The 12210-nt window shown below is 45.7% G+C and overlaps 1 protein-coding gene across 3 annotated transcripts; it reads left to right on the top strand.

The window, feature by feature from the left end:
* The first annotated feature begins 3476 nt into the window (after positions 1-3476).
* carf (calcium responsive transcription factor) lies at positions 3477-11978 on the top strand. 3 transcript variants are annotated; one of them, XM_049016923.1, is made up of 15 exons: positions 3477-3604; positions 4373-4559; positions 4931-5110; positions 6695-6809; positions 6909-7032; positions 7666-7747; positions 7895-8084; positions 8332-8452; positions 8650-8793; positions 8885-9157; positions 9255-9417; positions 9542-9611; positions 9702-9811; positions 9936-10218; positions 10807-11978. In XM_049016923.1, exons 2-15 carry the CDS (start codon positions 4449-4451, stop codon positions 10887-10889), a joined length of 2049 nt encoding a protein of 682 aa, XP_048872880.1. In that variant the 5' UTR covers positions 3477-3604; positions 4373-4448; the 3' UTR covers positions 10890-11978. The 3 variants fall into 3 exon arrangements, with proteins under 3 accessions (XP_048872880.1, XP_048872888.1, XP_048872898.1); XM_049016931.1 differs by lacking the exon at positions 3477-3604 and adding an exon at positions 3645-3692; XM_049016941.1 differs by lacking the exon at positions 3477-3604 and adding an exon at positions 3706-3901.
* The last annotated feature ends 232 nt before the right edge of the window (positions 11979-12210 follow it).

Below are 12210 nucleotides of genomic sequence, written 5' to 3'. Positions count from 1 at the left end.
AGATAGCCGGAGGAACTACGCTGTTTGGGGCTTACGTCACCTCCAAACGGCGTCATTTTATGATGTTTTCCAAAGATCTAATGCAAGAACCGGCACATTTTAACAGGGTTAGACATAAAATCATTTACCTGAATGGCGAGGCATTACCTTGTTGTTAAAGCCGCAGGTTACTGTATCCGCCGGCTCCCATTCAGTGAATTGAGCATTGAAGAGCCAGGATGTACAAGGTCACCGTTCATCCGCACCGCTACGTGGAGCTAGTATCTGAAGGAGGCGACAGGCCGAGGAAGATGTTTTACAGGGAAATGTTACTTCATGTCTTATTATATGATTATATGATGCATTGCTTAGTTTCACTTTATTACTGCTCGTCTGAAAAAAGGTTGCACGGAAATTGTAAAGTAATAGAAAGAAAAATGCATAATGTACACTATGGCCTCCTATTTAAATGCAATATGTGTGTGTGGGGGGGGTATGTATATATTACATTGTGGGGACCAGAACGTGGTAATAAACTGTTATTTTGACATTGTGGGGACCAATTTCTCAAGGAAATTCAATTTTATACAAATCTGTAAATGCAAAAAAACTACAACTGTCAAAAGTCTTGCATTTTGTTTGGTTACTTACAGTTAAGGTTACGGCTGGGTCGGGGTTAAAGTTGTCATTGTTGGGATTAGGGTTTTCCCCATAGAAATGAATAGATGGTCCCTGATGTAAAACCAGATACAAAGGTGACTCATATTAACTTAGCAATATATACACAGGTGAACAATCACTAGCATATATGTATTTTCAAAGCAATCTGAGGAAAAAGAGTTTGAAACAGGCCAAATAGTCTGTGCTGAAATTGCAGGTGCATGCACATTTATTTTCATGCGTCAGCAGTAAACACATGGGTGGTGCAGTGATTAGCACAGCTGCCTCCCACCTCTAAGACCAGGACTTGATCCTCTACCATGGCTCTATGTGTTTGGAATTTGTATCCCCATGTTGTTGTGGGGTTTCTTCTAGGTGCTCTGGTTTCCCCCCACAGCCCAAAAAACATGCGGAGGTTAAGTAGAGTTACCAAAATGCCTATAGGGGTAACTGTGATTGTTTGGCACCCCATCATGGGTTGTTCCCTGCCTTGTGTCTGTAGCCTCTGGCATATGCTCCAGACACCCCCTCCCCCCCCCCATGATCCTGAATAGGACAAGCAGATACAGAAAATGAATGAACAGCTTCTACTAGCAAAAAGGAATCATATGTAGTTCCAAGTTGAAGAAATTGACTGCCACTTACCAGAATAGTTTTCAATGTCCCAAAGGTACAGAAAATTACTCCAGAGCTAAATCAGCACTTCTGGGATTCAGTCTGAATAAAACCTGCATGTCATGAATTTTATGCAATTGCTATTTGTGTGAAGGCTGCTATGTGGAAACTGTTAGTGCCCAAGGCTAATGCATAAAGACAACCCGATATAAGGAGCAAAAACCACCTTAAAATAAAACAGAAGTCACTCATCTTCCACCTCTTTTCTTGTATTTGCACAGGTTCACATTTGCGGAAGAACAAAAGATGCCTTCAACCCACTATGTCTGTTAGTTTGGGCAGCATCTCATAGGGGTCACCAGGTACAACAATTGCTCTTCTCAAAGTGACACACATTGTCCATGGGGCAATTGAGCAAAAAGGTTGAGACTTTAAGTCCCATCTCTACTGTGTATGTGTGTTTATATGTTTCTTTGTGTCACGTCGGTTTCTGCCTGCAGCCCAAAGACATGCAGTTATCCAGGTTGTACATACCTCAGCCTTCTGCCTTATGCTACATGGAACAAGCTTCATGCCCAGTCCATCACAGGGCACAAACACATTTGTGCACTATGGGCAATTTAGAGGCTGTCCCCGCCAAATCCCTAGTGTTGTAGTCAAGACTGCCTAAACCAAGACCAAGACATTGCCAAGACATGAGGGTATGAAGATCAAGTCACTACCGAGACTTGAGGGTACCAAGACCAAGACACACTAAGGCGAGACCAAGCACAAGGCTGGTCGAGATCAAGACCAAGACTGAAAACAGACTAGGGCTAGAATCGACATCACATTAATCAGGTCAACTGTAGAGAAAAAAGGCATTGCTGTACAGTGTCTTTACTCGTCAAATCAAATTCATGTTATCTTTTCTATTATATTGTCCATATGTCTCTTATTTAAAATCTCCCAGATTTGTCATAGTTACGAGGCCTGATGGAAAATAATATTCTCAACAATCCTCTCCTATAACCATTTTATCAGACCTTGTCAAGGGAAAGAGATGAGATGTACCAGAAAGATATTAAGTCTCTTATATCAGGGACAGAGGCCTCGGGCAATGTGTATGATGTGCCTGGACTGTGAAGCGCTGGCAGTGTCCATAGAGTCGAGACCAAGACAAGACAGAGACCACAAAAAACTGTTCTCGAGACCAAGACCGGTCTCGAGAACTACAGCACTACAAATTCTCAGATCTAAATATAATTTATGGGAAGCTCTACAGAATACAACATCTACTTCATCCCTCAGCAAACTGAAGATGGAGGATGATCTGAATGCAAAGGATGGCTGTTCTTAAACGGATCCAAAAACCCTATACATCCTGAAGTGGTGGAAGATGGATAGATGACTGAGGTCCTCCTTTTAAATGAATCAACTAAAGATTTTCATGAATAATTTGTGGTTGATTTGTCTGACTTAGTAAAAAAACATGTACATATTCATTCATTCATCCTCGTAACTGCTTAATCCCCACCGGGGTCGCGGGAGCCCATACCGGGAACCAACACTCACACAGGGTCAATTTAGACACACCAATCAGCCTACTCTGCACGCCTTAGGACTATGGGAGGAAACCGAAGCCCCCGGCGAAAACCGTGCTGCCCTCTATGTACAGATGTATTACTAATTTACTATATTACTTTTCTTTTTACCTCCCTTTAAATATAATGCAATAAACCCAAGATTTTCAGTTTATTAAAGATAACATAATAGCTTCCGTACCCAGAACAATTACGTGGAGTCGATCATTAGAATTAAATGTAGTTAATGTTATACAACCACTAATTTACAGAATCCGAACGGCCCAAAAACATGGTTTAAAAATCGAACAACCGGAACAACCGAATTTCAGTTCGAACATTTATTATACATGTATTCTTTTATGCCAAAAAAAATACTTGCACGCTTAAATATTAACAAACGTAACTTCTGCGTCAGAACATTTTTTCCAACTAAATCAAGTTAAACTTTGTGCGTCAAGAGCTGTTAAAAGGAAAAAATATGACGGTCTATTTAAATTTCCATTTAAACAAAACTTTTACTTATTTTCTAAATAGCAACATATGGCAGAATGTCGTATCATTGTGTACAAGTGTGCATTGAGAAGTACTGAAACTAATTAAGGCTTTCATTCAGCTGTTACAGACAAAGCGTCGCCGTCACATAAAGCCAAGTCCCTTTAAGGAGGAACGACGGTGGCCTCGGAGTATCAAAATACTTCGGTGGCCTCCGGTAACAGACAGAGCTAGGCTTCGCGCTCACTATGGTGAGAAAGAGCAGCGGGGAGAGGAGTCTGGGCGAAGTCGAGGTTGAGTAGACTCGTTTTGAATTTTCAGTCCTTCCTCTGTTTATTTCCACTCCCGCACTACACACAGGGAGCAGTTTAAAGAGACAGGGTCAGAAAGGCAAATTTGCTGAAAGCATTTATTTTCTATCTCGGTCTTTATTCTTTGTCATTCAGCATTGCCCTTAAGTTATAGTAAAATCCAACATGGCGTTCTTACGAATGTGTGTTTTGTTGTCTAAAGAGGTTTTTCCTGTGTCTTGATTTAATAATATAAAACAAATTAGCTCATGAACGCTAGCTTGCTTACATCGTCATTAGGTGAAGGACGAGAAATGCACCCCAATTTCCTCCCTTTTAATTGTAACTCGCCCTTTTATATGCGTTACAGATATTCACATTAATATTTTAAAGCCCGTATATCTGGCTAAAATACAATATTTATATTATCGTCCGTGTCTTTGATTACCTATATTCGCATACTGAATTAAACGCGAATTGATCTGTGATTTCGATCATGTCGGTTTTAATGTACTCTATGGTAATTGACCGTAGCATAAGAATTAAGTGGGATATTAAGAACACCACTTTATCTAATTTAAAAATAATTTCTGAAAGACAACGAATCGAGTGACCAGTACAAGTCAAGGAGAATAAGTTTATACTTTTGTGAATTTTGCTTTCCATGGAAAAAAAAGTATTGGTGGTGTTAATAAATATTCTGCTTGTTAATATAGCAGTGAGCACCGTCGTGATGTGGAATCCTTAAGTTTCCTTCCCTTTTGCATCTAGATTCATTAATGCTTCTGCGTAGTGGCCGCTGCTTGTGTGGACTGGCTGCATCGAGGCTGTTGGTCAGGTGCAGGACATGGATGGGGAGCGCTTGATGGGAGCCCAGGAACACCCAGGCACTGAGACCGGAGCGGAGACAGCCACTGAGACCGGCAGAGCGACGGCCGGGCCGCAGAACACTGCACAGGTACTGCACCGGCCACACGTTCAGTTATGCTTTTATCAGTGAACTATGTAGCCTGTGAGGCGCAGCTGTAAACCACTGTAATCTAAATATTAAAGTGAATTCATAAATATCATTCATAATAATATAAAACACAGTGAGAGATGGTTAATCGTAAAATTCAGAATACTTAATTATGTGATATTCAAGGCTGAAGTATACTTCCGCGTAGAAAGTATGCCATCGGTAGCCGAGTAGCTTCGTACCCTATGTAGTGACATTTCTGGGGCGTGTGTCAGGCTGTGCCGCCGGGTATGCGGCTGCCCCGTATCGACATAAATTCTACGCAGACGTGTAAATTATCCTTAAGGCGCTGACTTTATGTTGCACGGTAGGTGGCTGGTGAGATTTCCGCTCAGACCAGTCTTGACTCCGAAAAGCTCCCTGTCACCTTGCTGGTTTCCGAGAGTCTCCCATCTGAAGAGAAACTTATCAAACGTGGAGATCAGAGAAGCCAGTCGGAGCAGTTTATCGTCTTTGATCAGAATGGGCAGCCTCTGCAGTACGAACACATGGTGAGATTTCAGAAGCAGAACATTGAAATTCAATATGAAAAAATAGTTGCACTATGCTCACGACTATGAAGACTGAAAAAAGACTAAATGTATTTTAATTTTTATTGATTGAGGATTATTATGAAGATGCACTGCATGGACAAATATATTGGGACACATGTCTGAATCACTGAATTCTGGTGTCTCATTCAGATCCATTGCCACAGGTGTATAAAATCAAAGAACTGTAAGTGGAATTAAAACAATGCATCTCTCTGTGAACCTTAATATTTGGAGCGAGCAACAGCAGACCCATAATGAGACTGTCCTGGTTCTCCAGATACCCAACAACAATGAAGAAAAACAAATCACCATCATGACTACAATTATGATATTCTTCATTCCAAGGGTAGCCTTGTATTATCATATTACAATAAACAGTTAAAGATAAAATTGGAATAGACATTATATAAAACTTTTTTTAGTGTTCCCTTGGGAAACACACAAATATGAACTCTATGGTCAACTGTAAGTGGTATTATTAGCAAAGTGGAAGTGATTAGGAACAACAGAAACTCAGCCATGAAGAGACAGATCACGTAAAGTAACAGAGCGAAGTCTCCGAGCGCTGAGCACATAGTGCCTAAAAGTCGCCAACACTCTGCTGACTCAATAACTGTAGACTTACAAACTTCCTCTGGCATTAACCCCAGAACAAAACCTACGCTGAGAGCTTCATGGAATGGGTTTCCATGGCTGAGCAGCTGAATGCAAGCCACACATTACCAAGCCTAATGCGAAGCGGATGGAGTCGGGTGAAGTACGCCACCACTGAACTCTGGAGCAATAGAAACATGTTCTTTGGAGTGACGAATTGCTTCTCGTCTGATGGACGAGTCTGTGTTTGGCAGATGCCAGGAGAGCATTACCTGTCTTACTGTTTTATGCCAATTGTAAAGGCAACTTTTAATGCTTCAACATATCAAGACGTTTTGGATAATTCTGTGCTTCCAGCTTTGTGGGAACAGTTTGGGGAAGGCCCTTCTCTGTTCCAGCATGACTGTGCCCCAGTGCACAAAGCAAGGTCCACAAAGACATGGTTGGGTGCGTTTGCTGTGGAAGAACTTGACTGGCCCACATATAGCCCTGACCTCAAGCCCACTGAACACCTTTTGGATGAATTAGAACAGAGATTGTGAGCCAGACCTTCATATCTAACATCAGTGCCTGACATCACAAATACTCTACTGGATGAATGAATAAAAATTCCCAGAGACACACCAATTTTGTGGAAAGCCTTCCCAGAAGAGTGGCAGCTGTTATAGCTGCAAAGGGGGGACCAGCTCTTTATTGATGCCTATGGCTTTAGAATTTGATGGATGTCATAAAAGTTCCTGTAGGTGTAAGGCCAGGTGTCCCAATACTTTTGTCCATAAAGTTTCCATCTTGGTCATTAAAGACTAGTGGATTTCTGATATATAGTGGTATGATGGTATAGAGAGACACTTGTGGTGGTGTTAATAAATATTAGACTTCTATGACCTTCTAGTCATAGCCTTCTATGACTGCTGATGCCTTTGCTTACCCAAGTCTCCATTGATGCAGGTGATTTTAACAGGGCAACCAGAGAGTGGGTTGTATGTCATACCCTCCAGCCAGCTGGAGCAGGCACCGGTGCTGCTTCCCCAAGGACTGCCCATGGATGTTGCCGAGGCGACGGGTACCACCCTCTTCATCTTGTTTTTCGTGCCCTTTTTGCTTATGTGATGGAGACATTCAGGCCAAATCCTGAGTTTCCCTATCATTTGTTACATATCAGGGCCCTGTACTGAGAGGTCGATTCAAGAACAGATACAGACAGCTGCTGTGACGACCATCACCGAGGGTGCCTGCGGTGTAACCGTGACGACGTGTCCCGTCACCCCCACTAAGATTGAATCAAGGTGCATCTACAATTCATTTTGTTTTCCAAAATCACTAACATATTATACAGTGTTTATGCTAGTAAAATTGGCCAAACTTCAAAGCAGTACATGTACCGGGATGGTAGTCAAAGCAGTACATGCATGAATGAATTTTAACCAAATTAAAGTACAATCAGTGGCCCATTTATTAGGTACACTAATGCAAATAGCAAATCACGTGGCTGCAACTGAATACATGCAGCCTGCAGACAGGGTCACAAAGTTCACTTACTGTTCCAGTTTTGATCATCTGATTCTTGGTGCCAGGTGTGGTGGTCCCACATCTCAGAAACCGCCACCCTAAATGGGATTCTGTTGTACAATTCAGGATCTCTGTAGGGTACAGTGTACAGAGAATGGTGTGACTGTCATTTGCATGGGCAAAACACATTGGTAATGAGAAGAGTCAGAGGAGTATGGGCAGATTCATTACAGCTAACAGGAAGGATTGCAGCTCAGTTACACCAGTGGCATGCAGAGTCGCTGCTGTGAAGGCTGTCTGTCATTAGCTAGAAATACCTAATAATGTGGCCACTGGGTGTATATTGTGCTGGGAATGGCCTGGCTGGCATGGCAGGTGTCTCACGCCCTCTGTTTTCCCGTCTCGCCCAGCCCTCCTGACTGCTTCCAGGCCCCAGTACGGCCCCTGCCTCCCAGTGCCCCAAGCTGGGCTCATAGACTGTGCGGCTGTGAGGTCAGCACATGCGAGCACGCAGACACAGCCAGGGAATTGCACACGTGTTTTAGATGTGCACAGTGTTATATGTCTGTACTCACTAGCGCATGTAATGAATGGGAGGTATGTGTGCTCACCCCTCTGTGTTGGTGCTTCCTTGAGCAGAAGATCGGGGAGGCTTACCGTGGTTTCTGCACCACCGAGGCAGAGCTGGAGGCCGTGCTGATGCTGCACAAACAGCAGACCCACAGTGTGTTTGGCACCCGCCAGTCCCCATCCCCTGCCAAACCTGCCACGCGTCTTATGTGGAAGTCCCAGTACGTGCCCTATGACGGAATCCCCTTTGTCAACGCAGGTGAGCCGCTGGCGGCCATGACGGGTATCGCCTGCCATTAGGGCCATATTGACATAGTCATGGGTCCACGGTAACTGGGTTGCTGCCACCTTTGTGACTCAATGGCAGGTTATGTGTGAACAGTTCATGTACTCGGAAGGACAGTCAAGGTTGGAGACTCAGATCATGGGTCCCGCTCAGTGATGTATGGCTGCTTCATGCGGTGTCAGGATGGGTCTACCTGTGTCCCATGTGTGTGACCTTCTAGGCAGCAGGGCTATCGTCATGGAGTGCCAGTTTGGCCCTCGGAGGAAAGGCTGCCAGCCCAAGAAAGTGGCTGAGTCAGAGGATGGCCAGAATTATGAGTACAAGGCTACCTGTCCTGCCAGGTACATTTCACACACATCTCTGTATGACAGGGGGAAAAAAAATCACTGTACTAAATAATTAGTATGAATATAAACAGGTTACGCAATGATTACTTGGAGTATTCTGCAATTTTCATTTAAAAACGTCTAAAAGCTTGTAGTCCCTTCAGACTAGTAATAATTCAAATCTCTCTCATATTGTTTTTTTTTTCTTGTAGGATCTATATCAAAAAGGTCCGGAAGTTTCCGGAATACAGAGTGTCCACTGACCCCAAGGTAGACAAGAAGGTGGTCCGTCAAGAGCAAGAGAAAGCCTTTTTCAACCTGAAGAAGAACTTGTGGGAAGCGGGCGGAGTCCTGAGGTAGAGGACGTAAGAGTCTCTGGAGTCGGCGGTCACCTTTGGCGTACGTGTCGCATGATGTCACCCCTGAAGGTGTGCTGGATGCCCACAGGTATTACGTTCAGCTGCCCACCATGCAGGCCCATCTGTACCATGACGTGGACGCACCGGCCCTGCCCCCACCTCCCTTGCAGCTCCCCCTGCCTCACAAAGAGGAGCTGCTGGCGGAGGAAGAAAAGGAGCCAGATGGCAGGATGGAGCAGGAGACGGGTGACGGCGAGCAGGGGGAGGTGCCATCACGGCTGCACCCCCGCGTCGCGGAGAAGATCTGCGAGCTGGTGGCACAGGGTCACCACCAGGTCTACATGGTCCGCAAGCAGCTCAGGTCGGTTATCTGTCATCCTCACCACCACCTGGAGTGCTGAAGCTCTGTAGACCCAGACTTTCTGGCTGGTACAACCCCTTCACTTGCTGTGCTGTAGGAAGTTCGTGGAGAGAGAGATGTTCAAGTCAGACGAGGTCCCCGAGAGGCACAACCTCTGCTACTTTCCAACGGTCAATGACATCAAGAACCACATACACGAGGCCCAGAAGGCTTTGCAGCCAAGCAGGGCTGACTACAGTGCTGCCCTCGCAGAGACTCAGGTCAGAGCACTTAACCCTTTGCATGGTTTTGACCTCTAGAGAAAAAGTGATACATTTTACAGTACAGTTCTACCGACTGTTGATACCTTGAATGATCCAGCTGTCCTGCTGCTCTGCCCTCTAGTGGACGGCAGAGAGTGAAAACCCTCTGGCCGAGACTGTGACCTTGACGCTGACCTCGGCTCCCGTGGAAGGTCAGCTTCTCCCGCTCGGTGTAATACGGCAAACGGTGAAAGAAACCCGCAGCGCTGCTCGGAATCATTGTCTGTGTCTGTGTGCGTCAGTGAGCCAGAAGGCTGCCGTTCTGGAGGGGAGTGACACCCTGTCCCCGGAGGCCGTCCAGCTCTTCAGCTCCCTCACCTCCCTACAGCCAAAGATCTTTGCTCAGTTGCGTGTGAGTAAAACGCCATCCCAGGTCTCTCACTACCATTCTGCTGGTGATTCTGTGGGTATGGTCAGATGCAGCATCACAGCTGCTTTCCGGCTTGTCAGTAACCGCGATGCTCCTGCTCTAACAGGGTATTCAGCTGCAGCCTGTCTTATGTCCAAGTGAAGGACCTTCAGCACCACCATGCTCTGGATCTGATCTTCTGGGCCCGTCCAGCCCCACCCAGTTCCTGCAGTCCAGCGCTTCCCTCACTGAGGGTGTCTCCCTGACAGACACCCCCACACTGCTGGGCATGGGCCCGCTAGTGAGTGTGTCTGTCCTCGGGGAAGGGGGTGCCGACGCTGGAGTGCAGCAGATCCTCCTGGGCGACGCGCAGGCCATCCCAGTACAAATCGTAGAGCCAGTCATCGTTGGTGAGCCAGAGCGCATTCCACTATGACGTAATGATGCAGAGGAAGCTAAGATATACTTTATTGATCAGCCGTGAGGTACATGAAGTGCGCAGATATGAACATGGTCTAAAAACAAAGTATGAAGACGATATTCCACAGGTAATAAATGTATATAGCCGGTGCTTTAAAGACGAAATGCTGTCCTGATGTGTGTTAGGACTGCCCCTCTAGGGGGCGCCATTGCCATGCCTGGAAGCAGCAGCCTCCAGGAACATGACTGAGTGATCGGGGCTTCCCAGCTTTTTGAGGTCCGCAGGCTAGTAAAGGGGACGTAGGGGGGTACAAAATACATATGAAAATTTGTGGATTATAGCTTTTTTCCTTCCAAGTACAAGATGATCCCGAAGTACACGGGACAGGTGGCAACCACACCCCCAGTGATCCGGTGTAATACTGGCCACGGACCAGACTGGTGCCAGTCTGCAGACCAGGGGCTGGGAACCCTGATCTGGCGGAGAAAAATGGAAAAATGCTTTTTCTGCTTATAAGTGCTTTGACTTTGTGTGTTGGGGGTATGAATGTCATTCTGACACACGTGCGCCTACGCAGGGGAGCACGAGCTGGTACACACTCAGGTGAAGGAGGAGACAGAAGACGGCGGGATCTACCCGCCACATTCTCCTGGGGACTGAGAAGCAGCCGCGGTGTGGCTGAGCTGCAGGCTCGGCGTCGGACACGAATGGGGGGCGGGGTGAGCATGTGGAAGACTGTTCCACCCCGACGACACGGCGCAGACTTCTCTCAGGACCAGACGTCCGGGATGTTAGGGGGCCACTGCTACCAGTGGTCTGCAGTGATGATGCGGGCAGCCTTGCCGAAGAGGAGGGATTAACCAATGAACTATGCAACTGCATTCAGCTCCAGCTATCGCAGAGATGGAGTGGCGTTTGTCATACATTGTTTCTTCCTCACTGTCTGTTGGTAAAGATGTTGCTTCACAGCCCATCACAGACTATAAATTCCTCTAGCTGCTTAACTGGCATCTACACCACCGTAAACAACTCAAGCTTATAACTTAACATCTGGCAAAGGACACCTACCATACCCTATGTGTTCAAACATGATTTTTAAGAGATATTTGTAGTTTGAGCTTAAAGGTCATGGCACATGAAGCTGTGTGATGCTGAGTGGTACACTGGTATGGTCCTGGATGCTTTGTAGGCCACGCCAAATCTTCTAAAGCAGTGTTCCCGAGTTCGGTCCTTGGAGATCACCAGCCGATCCATGTTTTTACAGGAATGCAGAGGGAGCAAAAATGTGGGCTGCCTGGTAGGGAGCAAAAACATCGACTGCCTAGGGCTCGCCAAGGATCAGGGTGAGAAACAGTGGTGCAAAGGCCAGTTATCCCAATGCTTTTGGCCATAGGGTGTTTCCATCTTGGTCATTAAAGGCTAGTGTGTTTCTGATATGTAGTTTTTCTATAAAGCAAGTACAGATGTGGAATTTCTACAATGAGTGAGATGGAGCATCATCTCCTATCTGCCAAAGATGCACAATGCGAGTGAACTAGTAACTCCTGTCTGGCTTTATAGTGTAGAGCGGTGTTTCCCAACCTGGTCTTTGAGGACCCGCCGAAGATCCACATTTTTGCTCCCTCCTAGACTCCCTCGGGACCAGACTGGGAAACACTGATGTAACAGGTTAACCGTGTGGAGTCAGGCACCTCGCTTGGACTGCTGTATCCCAGCAGCTTTTTTCATATTAAAGTGGCAAAAAGCTGGTGTCTTAAGTCAATGTTATTTGGTGTATCACTAAACGTCACGACAGTATTCAAATAGGAGTTATTCTGGAACCATGTAAATACTCCTGGAAGCAGTTCAGATCGAACTCAACTGAAAAAGCGTTACATTTATAGCCTTAGGGACAGTTTATTACTACAAATAATAAAAAAAAAGATCTGTCAGGCTGTCAGATTTATAGCTAAATTGGAACAATACCAGTACGTAATACAGT

This window comes from Brienomyrus brachyistius, chromosome 1, assembly GCF_023856365.1.
Source record: "Brienomyrus brachyistius isolate T26 chromosome 1, BBRACH_0.4, whole genome shotgun sequence".
NCBI lineage: Eukaryota > Metazoa > Chordata > Actinopteri > Osteoglossiformes > Mormyridae > Brienomyrus > Brienomyrus brachyistius.
The sequence above is the reverse complement of the archived record's forward strand: the minus strand, read 5'-3'. Positions and strand labels throughout refer to the sequence as shown.